This window comes from Vanacampus margaritifer, chromosome 1, assembly GCF_051991255.1.
Source record: "Vanacampus margaritifer isolate UIUO_Vmar chromosome 1, RoL_Vmar_1.0, whole genome shotgun sequence".
NCBI lineage: Eukaryota > Metazoa > Chordata > Actinopteri > Syngnathiformes > Syngnathidae > Vanacampus > Vanacampus margaritifer.
The window spans coordinates 21,244,794-21,264,809 of NC_135432.1; the positions used below are offsets into that span (position 1 = coordinate 21,244,794).

At 39.6% G+C, this 20,016-nt stretch overlaps 2 protein-coding genes across 5 annotated transcripts in view; both read left to right on the forward strand.

The window, feature by feature from the left end:
- The first annotated feature begins 1,252 nt into the window (after nucleotides 1-1,252).
- Nucleotides 1,253-4,916, forward strand: LOC144060000 (uncharacterized). Of its 4 annotated transcripts, XM_077579090.1 has the most exons (6): nucleotides 1,253-1,267; nucleotides 1,972-2,105; nucleotides 2,581-2,635; nucleotides 4,139-4,305; nucleotides 4,404-4,463; nucleotides 4,783-4,916. In XM_077579090.1, the coding sequence occupies exons 3-6, from the start codon at nucleotides 2,583-2,585 to the stop codon at nucleotides 4,842-4,844; spliced, it is 342 nt and encodes a 113-aa protein (XP_077435216.1). In that variant the 5' UTR covers nucleotides 1,253-1,267; nucleotides 1,972-2,105; nucleotides 2,581-2,582; the 3' UTR covers nucleotides 4,845-4,916. The 4 variants fall into 4 exon arrangements, with proteins under 4 accessions (XP_077435216.1, XP_077435189.1, XP_077435208.1 ...); XM_077579063.1 differs by lacking the exons at nucleotides 1,253-1,267; nucleotides 1,972-2,105 and adding an exon at nucleotides 1,371-1,517; XM_077579082.1 differs by lacking the exon at nucleotides 1,253-1,267 and having other exon boundaries at nucleotides 1,757-2,105.
- A 6,517-nt stretch (nucleotides 4,917-11,433) lies between these two features.
- plxna3 (plexin A3) overlaps nucleotides 11,434-20,016 on the forward strand; it is a 47,824-nt gene continuing 39,241 nt past the window's right edge. Inside the window, exon 1 of the mRNA XM_077582760.1 lies at nucleotides 11,434-11,710. The gene's annotated coding sequence lies outside the window, so the exon portion shown is untranslated. The remainder of the gene's footprint in view (nucleotides 11,711-20,016) is intronic.

The following is a 20,016-nucleotide window of genomic DNA, read 5'->3' on the forward strand; positions in this document are numbered from 1 at the left end:
TTAATCCAATTTTACTTGACGTAAACGAAGAGCAATTTTAGTAGACGAAATAAAGAACTATTTTAGTCGACTAAATGTGTTTTCCTTCAGCATACATTTCCAAAAAACACCTATTTGTAACTAGTTTAACACACAAGACACACTTAACACAATGGTGCCTTTATTAAACTTTGTTTCAAACATGTTGAACTGACAATAATATGCTAGTTTAAAACTTAGTTTTCACCTAAATAAAAAATAAAAGTGCATAATTGCTTGTGATTAATCTTTCAGCTGCACAATGAATGTGTTTGAAAATAAATTAAATAAAGTGCAGTGAACCGTTTCTGAGTGGTTCTTTTCTCCCACTCGCATTTAATTTCTTCTTCTGATTGGATTTTGTGAATTTAGTCAATGTTGTTTTCGTTTTAGTCATTAATGAAATTGTCAGTCAATTTAGTTATCGTCATGTCTCAATGAATGGCTTCTATTTTAGTTTTTGTTTCATTTTCGTCTGATTTTTTTTTTCAGAGTGTCGTCTTGAACGTTTTGGGCTTTAATGTGTGTGTGTGCTTTTTTTTTTTTTAATTCTCAGTGATGCCTGACTGAGTGAGTTTGATTGTAGTACTGTACCGTCTTCTCAATCAATCAATCAATCAATCAATCAGTCAATCAATCAATCAATCAATCAATCAATCAATCAATCAATCAATCAATCAATCAATCAATCAATCAATCAATCAATGTGAAAGGGCACCCGCCTGCGCTGTGCCTGCTTTAGCCACTTGGGGGCAGTATAAGACGAGAGACGGATGCGGAGCTGTTCTATTGAGTCTCATGCAAAGTGATTGGCTTCTGCATGTAGCACACAAGTTAGTTAATACAAGCACTAAAGCTAAAGCGCACTCCTAACATACTACTACACTGCAATGTAGCAGTAGCATAATAGTACTGCAAGTTCGCAACACTACTACAACAATAGCATTGCTGTACAGAAACACTACAAACAGCACCACAACACTATTATGACACCTACTGGTACAGGAACGCAATACTAGTATACTACCACAACAATAACATGTAAAAATCACACTTCCACAACAGTAGCACAATTGTACCAATGCACTACTACAATAATAGCACAACACGACTTCGGCATTTAGCACAAAACTACCACAACACTACCGTTTGTGTGTTTGTGTGTGTGGTGTAACGTGGGTGGGTGAATGTTAATTATTAAATGAGCAGTCAAGTGCTTCAGTGATCTAACAGCTGCTTATGTGTTCTGGTAAGTTGTATACACCAGCTGTTCTCTGACTATCACATGACTTCGGTTGCATGAAATGCAATATTTGGCCGGCACTGATTGGTTGAAAGGCATGATGGCAAAATGTACATGGTGACAGCGCCCAGAAATGAGGAAGTAAAACTTCCTCTATGCAAATTAGACCGTTGGAGTGAAGTGAATGTCCTGCTTGGCCAGACTTCACTTTTTAATCTTGAGTACGGCAAGCATAAAGAACACAATCAACTCACAGGTTGGCACACTTTTACTTGACTTTTACGTGGGTTTGTTTGTGTGTGATGCCAAGGTGACGTGAATACGCTTTGTGGCGTGCTAGTATTGAAAATAATGCAAATATTTAGGTACTACAATGGCATAAATAGTCCTACAACTTTCAAAACAGGAAAAAAAAGATTCTGGGGCTTGCTGCACCTCTATTTTACGATAACATCCATTATCATCCCAAATTAGAGGGGGGGGGGGGGGGGTATTTCTCACCGTAAAAAATGCTCATGAAAATTAGCATTTTTCAGCATTTTATAGTGAATATCTATGACTAACATGAATATAGAAAACTTCCCAAATTCATAAGCTTCCATTTGAGTCCAAGATGGCCTTTCTATCTCAAATATTGCACTTGCTGTGGCCAAAAGTCTTTTTCTTCTGTATGGCCCAAATTGAAAACAAACATGGAATGTTCTAAAAAGGTTTTGCACCAGAAATGAGATCTAGGACCTTCAAAGATCACAACCTGAGTGGAAAATCTACCCAACTATTTACTGGAAAGCTACAGGATGGTTCCAAATAAACCACCTTGCCCTCAAATAAGCATACGACTCAGGTGAGTAGGGTAAAAACGACAACCACAACAAAACAACTAATAGATATTGCCATGAAACATGCCCAGTTGAACATCCTAGTTTAGACTTTTTTAACTTAAAAATTTTCGGAAATATAGTGTTTAAATATGCAAATGAGTCATTATGTAAATAAATATTGTCACATTTGCATAACTTTTCTGGCTTTCTTTGTTTTAGAGCAAACTAAATGGAGTCAAATTTACCATAGGACTCTCAAGTCTCAACTTAATACCATCCTAACATTTTTGTAAATCAGCGCCTCAGTATTTATGAAAAATATCCTATGTTGATCAAAAAAGAAACAAAATTCCTGGCAGCAAAATATTTATTTTCACATAGATTTTCATAAACTGAACACAAAACAACCATTGTTTTAGCCAAAATTAGAAAAACAAGATTATATACTTTTTCAAAAGTACGTTTTTTTTTAATTTTAGAAGTTTTGGTCTTCCACAGTGATGTACGCCGTCGTCAACAAGCCTAAAAAAACACATTCACCGCCAGAAAACAGGTACCAAGTATCCATTTTTTTCTTCATCCTCCTCTTTCCTTGTTTGCTTGTCACTTCTTTCCTTCATTTCCTTCTTTCTGTTATGTTTTGTTTCGGTGGGGTTGGGGTTTTGTTTGATTTTGGGTGTTCTTGTCTTTTGTCTGTGTGATCAGTGTTTTGTTATGTGTTCCTTGTCTCGTCACGTGTAACCACCTGTGTGTGTTTTCCCTTCTCGTGTGTTGACCAATCAGTGCCCTCAGCTACGGCTGTAATGTATATGCCAAGTCTGGAGTGGCGCTGTAGTGCAGCACAGGTTGTTAACGGAAAGCGTAGAAGAAGAATCAGCGAAGAAGATAAACCACTGATCTGAATAGCCAATAGGCCAAGACTTTTGAAGCCGCAAGGCTGCCATTACTCTTCCCAAGAAGCGTTTCCCGGCATACAATCCTATACATTTACATTATCGAAAATTAAAAAAAAAATATATATATATATATATATATATATATATATATATATATATATATATATATATATAAGACAGCAGTCTTCTCCTCATGTCTCTTCCTTGTTCACGTGTCTCCTCTTTCTTTCTGTCTTTTCTTCCTTGCACCTTTCCTTGTTCACGTCTCACTTCTTTGCTCATTCACTGGTCCTCCTCTTGTTCTTCTTTCCGTGTTAATTGCGCACGTCTTTCCTTTTAAAGTTGAGAGTTGTCAGCCCTTCTTCTAAACCCTAACCCTAAGTACCCTTCTTTTCATTAGAGCTGGGTATTGATTCTAATTTCCTCAATCAATTCAATTGCAATTCACAAAAGTTCAGTTCAATTCGATTGAGATTTTTTCCGATTTGATTCACTAACCCTAACCCTTCAATCAATATTAATCATGGAACATCAATTCTTTTTAAATATTAAGGACGTGATTAAAATTCCACAAACATTAAATTCCAAATAAAATTTTGCAGAGGCAATAACTGGTTAACTGATTTAGTTTATTAATAAAAGCAACACATGTTATAATCACTTAAGTGTTACACAGACATTGATATCTGCGATGACTAGATGAAAATATTTTAATAATTCTAATTCAATAATTGTAAATAGAAATTAAAATGATTCTAAATTGCCTTAAAGTGCTATTCTTTAATGAATGTAAGAAAATATTTGTAACAGTCATTTTCAAGAAAACCCTATGGTACAAAAAATTTTGGCCCTTTAAAATTCTATTTTCTTTTGAATTTATGGGGAGAAAGAGATAATAAAATAATTGATTCATGGTTTTATGACTCAATAAACGAAAAACGATTCGATATCAATTATTCTATTTTTTATTTTTTTTACCCAGCCCTAATTTTCTTTTTAATTCTCTTTCCTTGTCCACGTGTACGCCTCTTTCCTCCCTTCCTTAATTTATTCCCTTGCTCCCTTGTCACCTCTATCTTCCCCTTCCCCATATTTTGTTCTTCCCTCATTCACTTTTCACTTCGTTTCTTGTTTCCCTTTTTTTTTTGAACGTTCACTAGGACACTGCAGAGCTCCCATCACTATGACAACGATCCTTCTCCAGCAGCAGCGCCGTTGTACAGCATGGTCGAACCTTTAGAGGGCGCTGTGAGCTCGGCTCGTACTGCCAAACGCACGGCGGGATTAGCGGGATTAGTGGTTAGTGCTGGTGCGGAGCAGGTGGCAGGTAATGAGCCAACATCATCCAGGAACATGTTAGTAAGGTGTCATTCTCATTGTGTGAATGAAAAATAGTTTATTATTATTATTACGCTCTCTTTCCAGGCACACACAACGATTACAACGACTTGTCCACCTCGGTGACTGATATGAACGACGGCCTAGGTCAGTCTTCAAATCTTTTCCGCGCAAGCTAGGAAAGACGTTACTTGAAGCAAGGACATAGGCGAGAATTTAGTGCACAAATAGTTGGTATAAGTGAATATGGAAAAAAAATGGCAAGTGAAGGAAGGAAAGAATAACATACGAAAGAAGGAGAAAGTAAATAATTGTAGAAGATCAAAAGGAAAGGGAAGAGGTGACAAATGTGGAAGGAAAGAAAGATATATGATAATGTAGCATGTTGTTAAGTAAACATTTCAATATACAATTTCATCAATACATATAATCTGTATACAGTTACTTTATTTGGTTTCTGTTTTAGAATTTAATTACCGAGTACAAAAGCCAAAAGGACCCAGACCGCCACCTGCTGGCTGGATATGACAAGCATCCAACTGGGCGTGTTCAGAATTTCTATCATGTGTTTGTTGTCTAAAATAAACCAAATTTTCAAACCATTGTCTGAAATGTAAACATGAATTTAGAGGACTATTTCATCTCTTAATTTAGTAGCTAGCCCCTGAACATAGAGGGACATTATTAAGGATCCCTTTAACATACAGAAACAAGCGCTCCGTTTGCGTCTTAACTTGGCAACTAGCCCCTCACCGTAGAGGAGAGTTTTCGTTTCGTACGTAGTCCTAGAGCACTAAGGAACACATAGAGTAGATCTTCTTAATTTAGCAAATAGCTCCTAAACATATAGAAATATTTAGTATCTTAGCTTAGCAACTAGCCACTATACAGTACAAGACCATTTAGCATTGTTTTCTTCTTAGCTTAGCAAGTAGCTGATAAATATGGTCTTAACATCTCAATCAGCAGATAGCCCCGGAACATAGAGGAGCTAATTTTAGCAACTAGGCCCTTAACATTTAGGAGTCTATAAAATAGAAGGTTTACTTTATTTAACTTTTATTTATCAAACATTAAATTGAAAGTGAACTCAAACATTTTCTTTGCAATAAAAATATTGTATGTGCTATAGGGCTGTGCAATTGAAATTCAATTTTAATTATTACACTCCTCAATTACAAAATCGGCATAATCGAAAACAAAAATAAAAGATTATAATATAAATTTTTAGTTGTTTAAATTTATATATTTGCACCTTTTTTATTTCAACATGACTAATTTAATCAATCTTGTTTGGTCCAAAAGGAACTTGCATAATTATAGTGTTTCAAAGAAATTGATTTGTCTTAATATTTTTTACATGTTTAAACGTTTTCTTGTTTTGTTCCAAAAAACCCCAAATGATTGTCCTAATTGTGATTTCAATTTTTACCTAATTAATCGTGATTAATATTTTCTTCGTAATCAAGCAGCCCCCACTAGTCTAAACACAATATTCTGATTAATATTGCATTTGAGGAATATGAATTAAGCAGAAAAAAACACCTGCTTTTTTAAATCCATCTCAAGGGGCTCTGCCATTTCGCTCTGGCGACTTAAATTGACATCACGGTGCTTAGGGGCTCACCTTGCAAACTTCATGGCTCACCTGTTTTCTGTGTTTGGCGTGGGTTTTGTGATGTCAATTTCAGTTGTCAGCAGGTGTCAGAATAGGGAGAGTGGAGTAAATTGAACCAAGTTTCTTTTTTCAGGATCACCACAGGAAGGTAGTTAAGTTTTTGTGCCAAACTAATACTTGAGTATACGTACTTCAGGAAGTTGCACATCCCTACAAACAAGCAGATTGAATGCGAACATAGCATTTCTGTTGATATAATCTGTCCAGAAAAAAAAATTGCCTTGTGGGTGGCACAATTTACCCCAATTGAGTTTAGGAGCAGGATAAATTGAGCCAACTCCCTTATTTCTCTCTCTTAGTCCCCAAGCCTTCCCTCCTTTCATCTTTCGAATTTTCATCGGGTCATTTTTCTTCCTCCCTCCCTCCTCCATACTCCTTTCCTTTCATCTACTCGTCTCTTCTCTCCACCAATTTCACGACCTCCCCACTATACATTGAATTTGTCCGGGTTGCAGGAGAACACGAACAGACTTTGCCTCTCGCACATCCTTGGCTGCTTTGTCAAGGACTTCAGTAGGGGGTAAACCGCTCTTCATTTTTCGATGATACCAGTGCCTCCCAATTATTTTCTGTTATGTCACACACCCCAGGAAGAAGAAAATATTTAGTGCCCCAACTCTCTGCCATGACTTTAGTAATCATTTGCCTGTAATATTGTTATACATAGCTACACCTCTTATCCTTATTATGTCAAAGAAGAAGAAAAAATGCAAGAAACATAGATCAACTTACAACAAAGTCTAACTTTATTAGCGTTGTTTTTTTAGTCTCTCCACCTTTCATGATGTTAAATATTTTTCTGTGGTTTCTCTAAGGCATTCTTCACTCTTTGTTCATATATCCTGCTTTTAGTTCTGTGTGTTGGGTGTATGTTGGGTGCATTAAAAAAAAAAAAAAAACACCTTTAGAGCTACACTATGCACACTCTGCCAATGAGTGCAACAGGGCCCAGCCCACTATTTGAGAAGGACTGTCTTATACATGTGGCATAATGCCCATCTCAATTCCATTTTTTTCCTTTCCTTTTGTGACATCTCTAATTTATTTATTGCGTCAAAGTAAACAGTACAATTCCGATCGTGCATGTTTATGCTAGCTATAACACACAGCAGCTTTTAACACTTTTAAAACGATGTACTTTGTCTACAATCATCATGAACCTTGTGATAGAAGAAATATACTGTACGTCATCAGTTAAAAACTTTTATTTGTATGCAAAAGTAAAAAAAACAATTATACCAATTATGCCTTGTGGCTCTTATCTTTACTGATTCTATGAAATGGAGTCTTTCCCCATAACATTTTGTCGTCACATGCTCAATTTTGTAAATTGATTCTTAGAAACAAGGGGTGGCTCAACTTACCTGTAGGCAAAATGGCAGCAAAAACAGTGAATTAATATTCCACAAAAGCAATATTAATCAGAATATTGTGTTTTGACTGGTGGGGGCACCAAAAAATTATTATTGCATAGGTTTACGACACACAATTTGGTTTGAAATGATTGCGTTACCCAAAACAACGAACAATTGATCAGAATCAGCCATCTTTGCTGTTTACATTTGCCTCAAACGCTTTGGAACTGGGACATTCCAAGCGGGACAAATCCGACTTCCGACCTTCCTCAAATGCAGCAGTGGTGTCTGGTGTTTAGTAACCAGAGCCTAAGCACAGACGAACGTTCAGTACATCCTGTAGCATTTGGCCCCTACCTATAAAGGAACATTTGGCATCTTAGCTAACTGACCATAGAGGAGACTTTAACATCTTAGCCCAGCAATTAGCCCCTAAACATAGAGTAGCATTTTGCGTTTTAGCTGCGCAAATAGCCAGCAAGTAGCTGATGAATATAGCACAGTCTTTAGCCTTTGAATTAGCAACTATCCCCCTAACATAGAAGGGCCTTTATCGTCTTTGCCTCGCAACTAGCATTTGAACATAGAGGACCATTTAGCATCATAACTTAGCAACTAGCTGTGAGCATAGAGAAACATCCATGTTCTTAGCTCCACATGTAGCTCTTGAATGTACTGTAGAGGAACATTCCTCTTCTTAGCTTAGCAAGTACCTGACGGACATACAGTACAAGAACATTTAGTGTCTTAGCATAATAATTAATTCCCTTAACATACAAAAACATCCATGACCTTTGCTGAGCAAATAGCCTCCTCATATAGAGAAACGACATACACAACCATACATACTGGAACAACTTTGCCTGTCAGTCATTATACAAAGGAGCATATTTAGCAGGTTAGCGTGTAGCCTATCCACACCGCGACACATTTGTCTTAGCTTAGCATCAAGCTGCAGCATACACATACTGTAAATGTACACTGTAGAGAGAAGCAGAAGTGAGACTGACAAAACGAGCGATGAGTGATTCGATTTCACGTGATGATGTGATTTAGAAAGGAGAGCTTGTTGCTAGGCAACAGAGCAGCTCCCCTTTCAAGTTTCCCCTCCTTGTTGTATTTTTTTAAACAATCAGGTCAAAGCGAAGCTCATTGGTAACCATGACAACAACCTCCCCGTCCCCGCTGCCCCGTCACAGGTTGGAGGCAGTCTTGAGAGGTGTCCATGTTGTACAGGAAGTAGCGGTCCTTGTCACTATGTCATTTCCTGCTTCTACCAACCACAGACGCAAACATTCCTCATCTGTGGTTCTTTTTTCCTGGCCATCTTTTTTTTTGTCTCTTTCCCTCTCAGCCTGCCTCCTGAGTGTGTGTGCGTGTGTGCGCGTGTGTGTGAAAGTGGAAAAAAGATGAAAACATCAAGTGAAGAAAATGACAGGGGGAAAAGCGGTGGAATGATTACAGGCTTCAGTGTTCAAACCTTAAAAGTCAGCAGACGTTATTTTGGGCCCGGGCCTCCGCTAAGGAATGCTGCTGGTTCTGCTGGCTCACACCCTGCAACCACGTGACCCATCAGTCCTCACTGATGAGGAGGCTGTTGTCATGGTAATCAGCACACCCCACACACGCATACAAATTTTTATTATCTTTGCATGAACCTAAAGACCAGCTAATTAGACATTTTTGGACTATGGTGACGTAACTAGGGGATGTTCCAGGATATGCCTGAGTCAGCAGTCTACTCCGAAATAAGCAGAGGATAGTTTGGAGGGTAGTTTCCAAGCCTGCTTTACAGTCAAGAGGTTGCTGGTTTGAATCTCAGCTCATTTGTCGCTCCAGGTTGCGTCCAAAAACATGTTTTTATGCTTATTATGCTTTAGTGAAGACACTAAATTGTCCAAAGGTATAAATGTAAGTGGGAATACCTGTTTGACAATGTGAATGCGCCTTTTTTCACAATTTCCCCCCATTGGCAACCAGTCTAATGTTTGTCCAATAGGGAAGCCTTTAGCATCTTATTAGTAACTAGCCTCCGAACATAACGGCATATCAGAACATTTAGTGCCTTAATTGGCAAGTAACCCTGAACACAGAAGGGCCTTTAACATTCTTAATTTAGCAAATAGCCTCCACCGCCCAGTATAGAGGAAGATTAATCTTCTTAGCTTAGCAATAGCTGATGAATATGGAGCAGACTTTAGCATCTTAATTAGCAACTAGCCTATGAATATTTATGAACATTCAGCCCCTTATTTTAGTAAAGACTAAATTGTCAATAGGTGTGAATTTATTGTCGATGCTTGTCTGTTATATGTGCCTTGACATTTACTGGCAACTGGTCCAATTTTTGAGTACAATTGCCATGTCATTGGCTATTGACCAGTCCCTTGTTTGTCAGTAAGTGTGTACTCTGCTTCTTCTGACCAAATTAAGTAATAAGTAATTAAGTAGTATCGGGTTGGGTTTGAAAAATAGTTCCGTAGGAGAGAAGCTAAATTCAGTCAAATGCATTTAAAAAAAAAAACTATCGCCTCTCCCAGTGTAGTCAATGGGGATCATTGTTCGCCAGAAATACCAAATATATTGCAATAAAGCCATAGTACATTGAATTATATATATTGAAGAATTAAATTCAGTCAAATGCATTCAAGGAAACCTGATTGCACACATAGTTGTAGTCAGTCAGCAGCAGCATTTTGGAGGGTCTTCAGAAAGGGTCGAAAATGGTATCATTGTATTTTGCCAACAACAGCAATTATGTCACAAATGACACATTCTACAATAATAGATTTTTTTTTGGGGGGGGGGGGGGGCTTTTCGCTCAATTGCATTCAAAGAAACATGATTGCCTCTCCTTATTCTAGTCAGTATTCGAGTATCAGTAATCGACAGATTAAGTGACAGAAATGCAAATACTTTTGCCGAATGTGACGTTTTAAGTGTTTTGTACAATTTCAGCGGATTCACACAATTCAAAATGCTTTGTAACAACGCATTTTCATTGCTCGTATGGAGTATAGCGCTGAGCTTCACAACAAAATCATCATAAAGTACACTCAGCCAGGCGTTGATGACAGTGCACTTTATTTGATAGTCCTAAAAATTTGCGTCCCTCTTAATGACATGATCATCTCCCTCTTCAAAAGGCAATCAAATAACAAAGAATGCAGCTTAGTAAAACTCTCAATTTTCTAGACTGCTTATCCTGTTCAGGGTCGCAGGCAACTAGAAAACTAAGCCAATTGACTTCAGGCAAAATGCACACTACAACATGGACTGGTTGGCACTCAATCAGGGGGCACATATAGAGGCATACAGCCAATTCACACAATCACTGAGTGTGAACCAGGGACATAGTGGGGACCTAAATGCGTTCCGGGAATATTTGTTAACAGGGATGGTGCGGGGTGAGTCAGTTCATCACTTTTTTGATACAATTTCAATTACAGTCGTTCCATTTTTTAAATATTTTTTTTTTGCATTTTGACAATCTGGAAAACCTCTATACTGCTCACAGGCTCTAGAGGGAATATTTGACATGCTGTACAGGAGTTGCTATGATATGCTGCAATGTGTAGCTTACTGTCTTTGGTGACATCATCACTCGGCAGTCACACACTGTTTTGGACCTACGTGCGTCCATCCATCCATTTTATATCCTCATACTAGTGTTTTATAGTGTGTGTACGTGTGAAAATTTAGTGTGCGTGTGTGTGTGTGTGCCGTCCATGTTGCTTTTCTCCATTCAAAGTGCTGCACCAACCTCTCTCTCTCTCTCCCTTTCGCTCCCTCACCACATCTGCTTAAAGAGGAGAAAAACAGCAGAATCTGGATGGAGCGTACCAGTTACTCGTAGTTTTTTGGGGGGAGGTTGTTTGCCTCAAAAGCGTTTTAAGTCAAATTCGACGTTAAAATATCATTATATGTGATGGATAATGCGTCACGGAATGTAATATTTCATTTTAAAGAACATTACAAATAAAATAACGTTAGTTAGGTCTCAGCAAAATAACTTACCCACCCCTCCAACGAGCCAAGGAGTGGTACGGTCCAGATGGGGGGCGCAAGCACACACACATACACACACACACACACACATACACACACTGAGCCGAGCCGAGTCGAAGCAGGTTGTGCGTGAACGAGCAGACGGGCTGTCCCTGTGTATCTTTCTCCTTCGGATTATCCGCCCTGTTGTCGTCGGTACCGGTACCAGTAACCGCGGAGCCGTTTCGCGGTCGACCTCTGGCGGAACCGGCTGGTCTCGTGCAGCCTTTATGAGAGGAGAAAGCTACACGAGACACTTTGGATTCACGAGCTAAACGGACCTCCTACCCCCCCTCCCTCCTGTCTGCTTCCAGGTACGTCCGCTAGCTCATGGTGGTGGTAGTGGGAAGGGGCACGGGGGGGAGTTAAAGGTAGGGGGTGTGGGGGTGTTGCTTTGGATGACGGCGTCTCGCTTCCACGCGCGCATCCACGCTTATTTCGTGCTGTGTGTTTTTGTGCGCCTTTTTTCCCATTTTCCCCCACCATTGGACTGGAAAGCGGAGAAGGGGTTGGGGGGGGGGGCGATCAACCCAGGTGGGGCTGCTCGCTTTGACCCACCACGACACGCGGAACGTTGGTGTCCTCGTGCCTGTTGGAGAACGGGGTACCCCCCCCCCCCCTCCTTAAAAAAAAGGGAGGAGGTTAAAGAGGCCATTAATGCCTGCGCAAGTCCGTGTGTTGGGATAAAGGGGGTGGAGGGGTGTCCTCCAAGCAGAGGGACTCCAGACACTGATCCATTAAAGAACAAAGGGGGGGTCGAGGGGTTGGAGCGGGGAGTCCAAGGCTTGGTCCATGTTTGTCATTCCACCTCCATGTGCTGCTGGAGAGGAGGGGAGGGGAGGACAGTGTTGCGGCTTATCAGCGATCGATAAAGTCACGTCACATCGGATTGAAGTGTTGAATGAAAGCAGATTGGCCTGTGAAGGAGCCTCTGATCATCCAGTTGATCAATCAATCAATCAGTCACTGACTCCACTTCATGAGCATCGATAAAGTGACTGATCACATCTGACGTCACCATTCAAGAGAAAGTCGTTTCTGTTGAGCCATGAATTCATCCATTCATTTTTTATACCGCTTTTCCTCATTAGGCTCTTGGGTGAGCAAGAGCGAGAGCTGAGGTTCCGTGGTTTGAATCTGGGCTGGTTCCAAAAGCTCCAGCTCACTTGACCTCCTAATGAAGATAAATTCTATGAGATAGATGGATGGTCTTTAGTGGGAACTAGTATGATGGATGATGTCACCATATTGCTTAGTTGAATAGTAATGATAGTATAGTCACTGTTATTTTCATGTCAATAGTTTTTTTTTCCATTTGTATTTAAAATGTATTGTACTGATTATAATCCCTCAAGGCGAAATTCAATTTACACCGCCACATACAATTAATCGGTGAGGTTTTTCTGACTGATCAGTGAATAAATTAAAAATAATACAGTAACAATAAGCATCTTGTTTATCCATGTGTTGGCGGCCATTGTTGATTGAGGCTGCTGCTCCTAATGGTCTGTATTTTGTCAGAAATCATCGGATGTGCTGTGAGAAATTATCAAATTTCAGTCGATTGGTCTGAAAATGATTCCTTTACAACAAATAATGTATAACTGTTAATCTATCTATGCCATCGACGTACAGTGACAGGCAGAGTAATGAAATGCTCTTCAACTCGATTGTTTGTTTGGCGGTAAGCTGTGAGATTTGTCTCATGTAAAATATGTGCCTTGGGTGAATAAAGGTTGGCAAACTCCTCTAAATGATCATTAAACGACCTTGTGACTTTTTGGTGTGTCCCGTTATGAAAATGATGGCACATCCACGCAATTTTGTAGTGACCGGTGAAACTGCAACCAGTTGGTGCTTTTCGTTTTTATATGAAAACAAAATGACTCACTTCCTGTTCAATTTATGGGATTGTACCCACTTTCCAATAGAATATTTAAAGTTATTAAATGCAAATACATATTTGTATAATGATGTGGTAAAGTACAAAACTATGTGTCTTTCTTGGCATACTGTCATGTTAAGATTTCAATTAAAGCTGCAAGCAGCAATAAGTTGGCCTTCCCATCCTACTTTCATGGACAAAATGATGATCAAACTTTGATTCCATGCCATTAGATTTCTGCTATAGGCAAAAAAAGCTTCACAATTTAGAGTCTCCCATCTGTTTGGTATACCTGCTTTTGATTTGGGCTCATTTGGGACAGCTCCCTAGTAGGAGTTCATCAAAGTATGAATACTGGAATTGGGCCAAAATGGCTGCTTCAAACTAAAATGTCTGACTTCCTGTTCAATTTTGTTCATGGTTTATTATTCTTGACTTTTTCAGGTGTTCTGTTATGATACATATGTCCACCCAATTTCATGTAGGTTGAATAAAGCTGATTTCGCTGGCTTATTTTTTCTCTCTAGTCAACCAACAATTTTGATTGAAACAATACAAAACAGTGCTTGGTGGAGGTCATAAAACATTTAAAAAAAAAACACTGTTATCTTTTGAAACCACTCCACACCTTACTGACCTAAAGCACTTTTGCTTTCTAATCGACCAACCAGTTTTCATAAACTAAATACATGCACTAACATGTTAGTTGTAGACGTTGCAGTATTTCTCATACTCCGCAGTCTCCGCTTGGCTTGGCTCTTTTCTTCCTATACATACGTACATACTGTACGTGATGAGGATACATACTGTATATATAAACTGAGGTAGATGCATGTAATACAACGCTGGTTAGACTTAATCTGTGTCTTCTGCAACAGGGAGTGCCACTCCCGCATGGGACTGGCCAGTCACACCCTTTATGTCGTACCCATCAGAGGCTCATTATTCATAGACAAGATTCATCCTCTTTTGCTAGCTGTGTTGGGTAGTCAGAGCGAGCTAGTTAGTTGTTGCTGTTCCTGAAGTGCCAAATGTGTCATTGGGTTGAAACTAGTGATGGCAAAATGAAGCTTCATGAAGCACTTGTGATTTTTTTTAAGTCCCCTAGATGGTACGCTTGGTTGGAAGATGCAGTGGAAATTTAATACATTTCCATTGCACTAGCCTTTATATTTAAACCAAGAGCACCATCTAGGGGACATAAAAAAAATCACAAGTGCTTCATGAAGCTTTATTTTGCCATCACTAGTTGAAACATCTGACTTATCCTCACATTGTACATTCTTTTCAAATAATTTTTTTATCATGTACGTTATGTTTTGTCATCTCTTCTTATTCAGTCACCGGCTTCACCTAATTAGGGAAAATCCCACTCAGGTATCTCGGAACCAATCAGAGGACGGAAAAGTGCTTGACACCACCCTGAGCCTTCTCGCTAGCTCTATTGAATCTGAAATCTGATTGCTCAGGTTGGAAAAAAGAACCAGCCTTCTCTATGATGTCTTTTTGGCATCGGCCAGCAATCCTGAGTCTGAAGGCCCGGGGAGATTATATGAACTAATTTGCTCCCAAAAATGTATAAATACGTTCTATTTTAAATGTTTTTTTGTGTCCCAAAGACGTATTTATATGTTTTATGTTGTTTTATGCTAGAGCAGGGGTGGCCAAGTTCGGTCCTCGAGAGCCCCTATCCTGCCTGTTTTCCATGTATCGCTCCTTCAGCGCAGCTGAATCTAATGTCCAGCTCATCAGCACGCTTTGCAGAAGCCTGATAACGATCCTGATCATGAATCAGGTGTGTTAGTGGGGAGAAACATGGAAAACAGGCTGGATAGTGGCTCTCGAGAACCGAACTTGGCCACCCCTGTGCTAGAGCATGCAGAAGGCTTTGATGCAGTCTCTCAACTGCAAAGGACGAATGAAGAATTGGTAGTTATTACACAAACGGCCAGCAGGTGGCAGCAGAGCAAAAGAGATCAACCAGGGCCATGTTAAAAACAAAACTCTTTTACTCACATTTCTAAATGGATTTGAGAATAATGATGAAATTTAGCTATATTCTAATGCTAATTGTTGCAAAATTGAAACGGATAAAAAATACACTTTTTTTCCTGATAAAAGAAGAGATGTTTCTTTTGGTAGGTTTCATGTTTATAAAGCAATAGAACACAATATTCTGTAGGCCTTGCAAAACCATTCAAAATCCAGTAAAACAGCCGGGAGTGAAGGGGGTTGCTTCAGTGAAAATGGCTGGGAGTGAATGAGTTAATATGGCAGCACATAGAAGCAGAAATCTGATTGGACAAAAAGAGAAAAAAGGACAGCCAAGACACACACCATGAAATTAAGGCAAAAGACTGTTGGAAATAAATGATCAGCAATTCATGTCATTTGTACATGTAGGTCAGTGCTTTTGATAGCGCTTAAGCTAGCAGAGAGGCTTTGAAGGCCTTCAGTGCACACCAGTGACATTCAGCCAGCCCAAGGTAACCTGGCGCTTGTTGTTTACAAACATGAGCAAATGTTCTTTTTTCGGCTTCTTTAACCTGTAGGCTTGCTTCGCTGCACGCTCTTGTTTGTGCTTGTATGATGTCATCTCAGTGTCATGATAATGAGATTTCCTCTGTCTGCTCTACAGAATATTCCTCATCATGTTATTATAGGAAAGATGTCACTGCACAGTTATTATGTAATATTGATTGTTTGTGTGTTTGTGTGTGTGTGTGTGTTTCAAAGCAAGACAAACTGAGCATGTCCCAGGTGGCCGGGGTCAAAGTTCATCTCATTCCATGCTTATTGTCAGTGCTGTGAGGCTTGAAACATCACACACACACACACACACACACACACACACACACACACACACACACACACACACACACACACACACACACACAAAAGACAGGATGTGCTGAACAACTGAAAGGAAACAATCACTTGCTCCTTTTCTTTTCCGCTCTTGATGACCCTTGACCTGCAGCAATGGGGACTGTGTGTGAGACAGCTTTATTATTAAAGAAGACGTGCATTTTTCACAATTTAAGAGTTCGAGGTATCAAATTTTCATCCCAAAAATATTTATTGAGAAATGTTTACAGCATACAATATTGATCTTCCACATATTCGCGATAAACTATTCATGAATTCTCACATTCACACTTTTTTTCTGGGGAAAATTCACTTTCTGAAATGTTCTGAGATGCCACCAAAAGCCCAAGGAAGTATCTTGACGTCATCTTGACTGTCAGAAACAAGCTTTGTTTGTCTAGTTAGCAGTTTATTTGTAAGCTTGATGTTGTAAGATGACTTTTAAATGATATCCGAGTGTTTTGGGATCATAGTTTGTGATCTGAATTATTAGCAATGCTAAACATCTGCGGGAGGATTTTTGGCAGTTTTTCTCTATTTGTGGCAGGGTTTGTTCCCAGTATCTCGCCATGAGTAAAATTAGCTGGTTTTAATTGCCGATCTGTCTCATGTAGTGAGTCAAGGCAGTAACATTTTAAAGATATACATGAAATTCACAACAGAAGCTAACTCAAAGCACTTTACACATGGATCAGGTCAAGAAGCACACTTCTCATACATGAAAGAAAAAACAACTGAATCCAACATGAATAAGCACTTGGCAACAGAGGCAAGGAAAAACTCCTTCCAAGGAAGAAACCTCGAACAGAACTCAGGCCGTGTGGGGCGACCGTCTGTCTCGTCTCGTTGGGTTCAAATGGAGAGACGGAGTTTAAGTACGGAGGGATGAGAGAGCAATGTGCACAACAGCCATATCAACAGCGCAGATCGTCCCTTGAATGAGTCGTGAATGCTCCCCCCCCTCCCCGCCCCACGTATTGCTGGGCCAATGGCGAGCCAGGCTTTCGTTGGATTGACAACCAGCGTTGTCGGTGCTGGTGTTTGTCTTTCACCTCTTGTCCCTCATTCGAGTGTTTGCGGCTGCCGGCTGCTTTTCCTTCTATTAGTGGAAGCAGAGGCCAGTGTAGAAAACAAGCGAGATCCCTAACAATGAAAGCAGTTTGGCGATGCATAGAAACATCCCCATGAACCCTGCCCTGAGCAATTAAGTAATTGCCTCATTTCTTACCATTCATTTAGCCATACTCCCAATACACACTCTTTGAGTGCCCATAAAGATTCAATTGCATTAAGGCAGCATTTCATCACCTTGTTGTGATGATGCTTTATCATGTTAAATAGCCCCATTGTTTGGGGCAGATGTATAGACGGGGGTCACTCATAGATTGGGGACTTGAGTCATATGAATTGACTTGATTCAGAGTCAAGTTGCCGTTTTTGGGATTTGGAAGGTTTTTTTTTTGCTGGAAGGGTTGTATTACCGTGACAATGATGCTATTCATTTGCCCGGCCGTGGTATTTGCCATTATGCGTTGTTAGCATCAAGCTAACAGTCTTTAAAGGTATCATCCGATCTCTGGACGGAGACTCACTGTTTTTCTTCAAGATACTATAGTGGCATATTCAAATTTTGCAATGCGAACCCCGGCTGCCGATTGGTGGACTGTTTCCGCGGACGTGTTGCGAGTTTGATTCCAGATATGCAAATTCGGCTGTACGAACCCCCGCTTTGTCGGTGGGCGGGTTTCACGCCCGTTCCTGATTGGCCGCTGTCCTCGGCTTCCTCGAGTTTGTTTTGAATGTTGCGTTTACAAACAGCAACGGAAAAACGTCGGACAGTATCTTTTAACTTAGGCAAAGTATGGTTTTATTGATTGTTTAGTGTGGCAGTAAATTTCAACTGGGAGAGGGCATTGAACTTCTAGCAGCCCTTTTTCCCCCCATTTATTATTTACTATCTGCCAAAGTGCTGCTTTTTGCAATGTGAGTTGACTTTCTTGCCCTCATACAGTGCTCGTATCTCAAATTTTTACTCACAAATCAAAGCAAAAAAATCGGCCAGACGATGACTCGTGTCAGAAAGACGCCTCTACTTTATCCATCCTCAGTCTTCACGCAAACAGTCAGCAAGCGTCTTTTATCGTTTTTTCCCCACATTTTTTTCCAGCATCGCTGTTCTTTATGAAAGGTAGCGCCACAGAAATGGAGGGAAGGCTGCGCATTGTATCAGAGGCAAGACGGCGTCTGTGTGAAAGGGAAGCGCTGGAAGCTGTAACAGAGTTGTGAACTTTAACACCTGACACTCACTTCTCACACCAACTGGTGTGTTGAAAGTCATGCCCCATAAACGCAAGTCAAGAGTGGCCAATCACAGCCAAGCACGGAACAGGAATCCCACACTTTCCTGGCAGCGTTCTGTTCGATGCATTTCGCAAGTTTTGTATTATGTTTTCTGATTTTAGTATGTCATTATGGTAAAACCACACATCGGATTTGTGTTAAAAAAGGAGATTTAATCTTTTGGCGATAACACCCTGCCCTATGCATACTTATTCTGTATGTGAAGTATTTTTTGAGGCAGATGCTAATACCGATCTTTGGCAGAAAAAAATAGAGATTACCGATTAATCGGTCGATTAAATGAAAAAGAGAAATCTAATGCCTTTCAAAGGGCATCAATTATACATGGGTTTTCCCTATTCCTTGTGAATAGCAAGAGCTAACTGTAAATATATTGTTCAAAAAAATAACTTTCCTTTTCGGTTCCTAGAATGCATTGTGTGGCGCAATGCATTCAATTACTTAAATTATAAGGACATTAATCCTTCTCATATGTGTGTTTGGATTACCAGTAGTTGAATATGTGTCATATTTAGCAAATTAGTTTGTGATTTATGTTGCACTATTTTTTTTATTTTATTTTTTAACAAACTCTGACTTAAAGTCATGTGTAAAGTTTGTGAAATCCAGATCTGATTTTAGGTTGTAGTGACATCCAGGTCAATTCCTTGCACAACTTGCAATGCTAACCTCAGCATTAAATGTAAAAATTAGCATTTGCTTTGTTTTGAATGACAGGTCCACCACACACACCTCCTCAACAAATTTCAATATATAGTATAGTCATTTTGCGATGTAAGGTTGATTTACGTGTTATAAATGATGAGACTAGTGTCACTTGTGTACAACTGTTGTAAGTGGTTAGAGTTCATAATGGTAAAAATAATTGGCAAACATCACCCGTTTAGTCGCTGATTTTGCCCGATTAATTGGTCGGGCCCAACTGGATATGCTCGAAGTCGGCGCACATCCTGTGATGACAATGACAGTGTGTTGTAGTGAAGTGTGTGCGTGTGTTGTGTGAGTCTCATTTGCTGACCTTAAGGACTATCTTGGTTCCCAATGCCATAGCAACAGTTGCCAGGCATTCCAGACAGTGAGATCACTGTAAAAAAAAAAAACTAAACCTTTTTAAAAAGTTTGCTCAATTCTTATCTGCTATTTGGAAACAGTCGTGTGTTAAGTAACCAGGTTAAGCAAATTTACACATACACAAATATGTTATTTATAAATAGTACAATTAAAAATATGAATAAATAGTTGTATTATGTTAAATGTCCTGGCCTCTTTGTCCCATTTAAAGAAAATAAATAACATGCTACCTTTTTTTTCCCTCATAGCTGGAGCGCTAGTTAACATATGTACACTGTCTGGCGCCTCTCCTGCTTGCTTGCATCGCACTCGTGATGATTAGTGGTTAATGAGACGGAATCCACCACCACATCGCCTTAATAAACTTTTAGTCCAAGCACAGCAGTCATGGCCGCGCACACGCACGCGCATACACTGAAGCCCCAACAAGTAGTG

Coding starts and splice junctions, on each gene's coding strand:
- LOC144060000 (XM_077579063.1), top strand. CDS start 1,376: ATGGTGACAGCGCCCAGAAATGAGGAAGTAAAACTTCCTCTATGCAAA. Junction 1,518..2,580: donor AGAACACAATCAACTCACAG/GTTGGCACACTT, acceptor GGTCTTCCACAG/TGATGTACGCCGTCGTCAAC. Junction 2,636..4,138: donor CATTCACCGCCAGAAAACAG/GTACCAAGTATC, acceptor AACGTTCACTAG/GACACTGCAGAGCTCCCATC.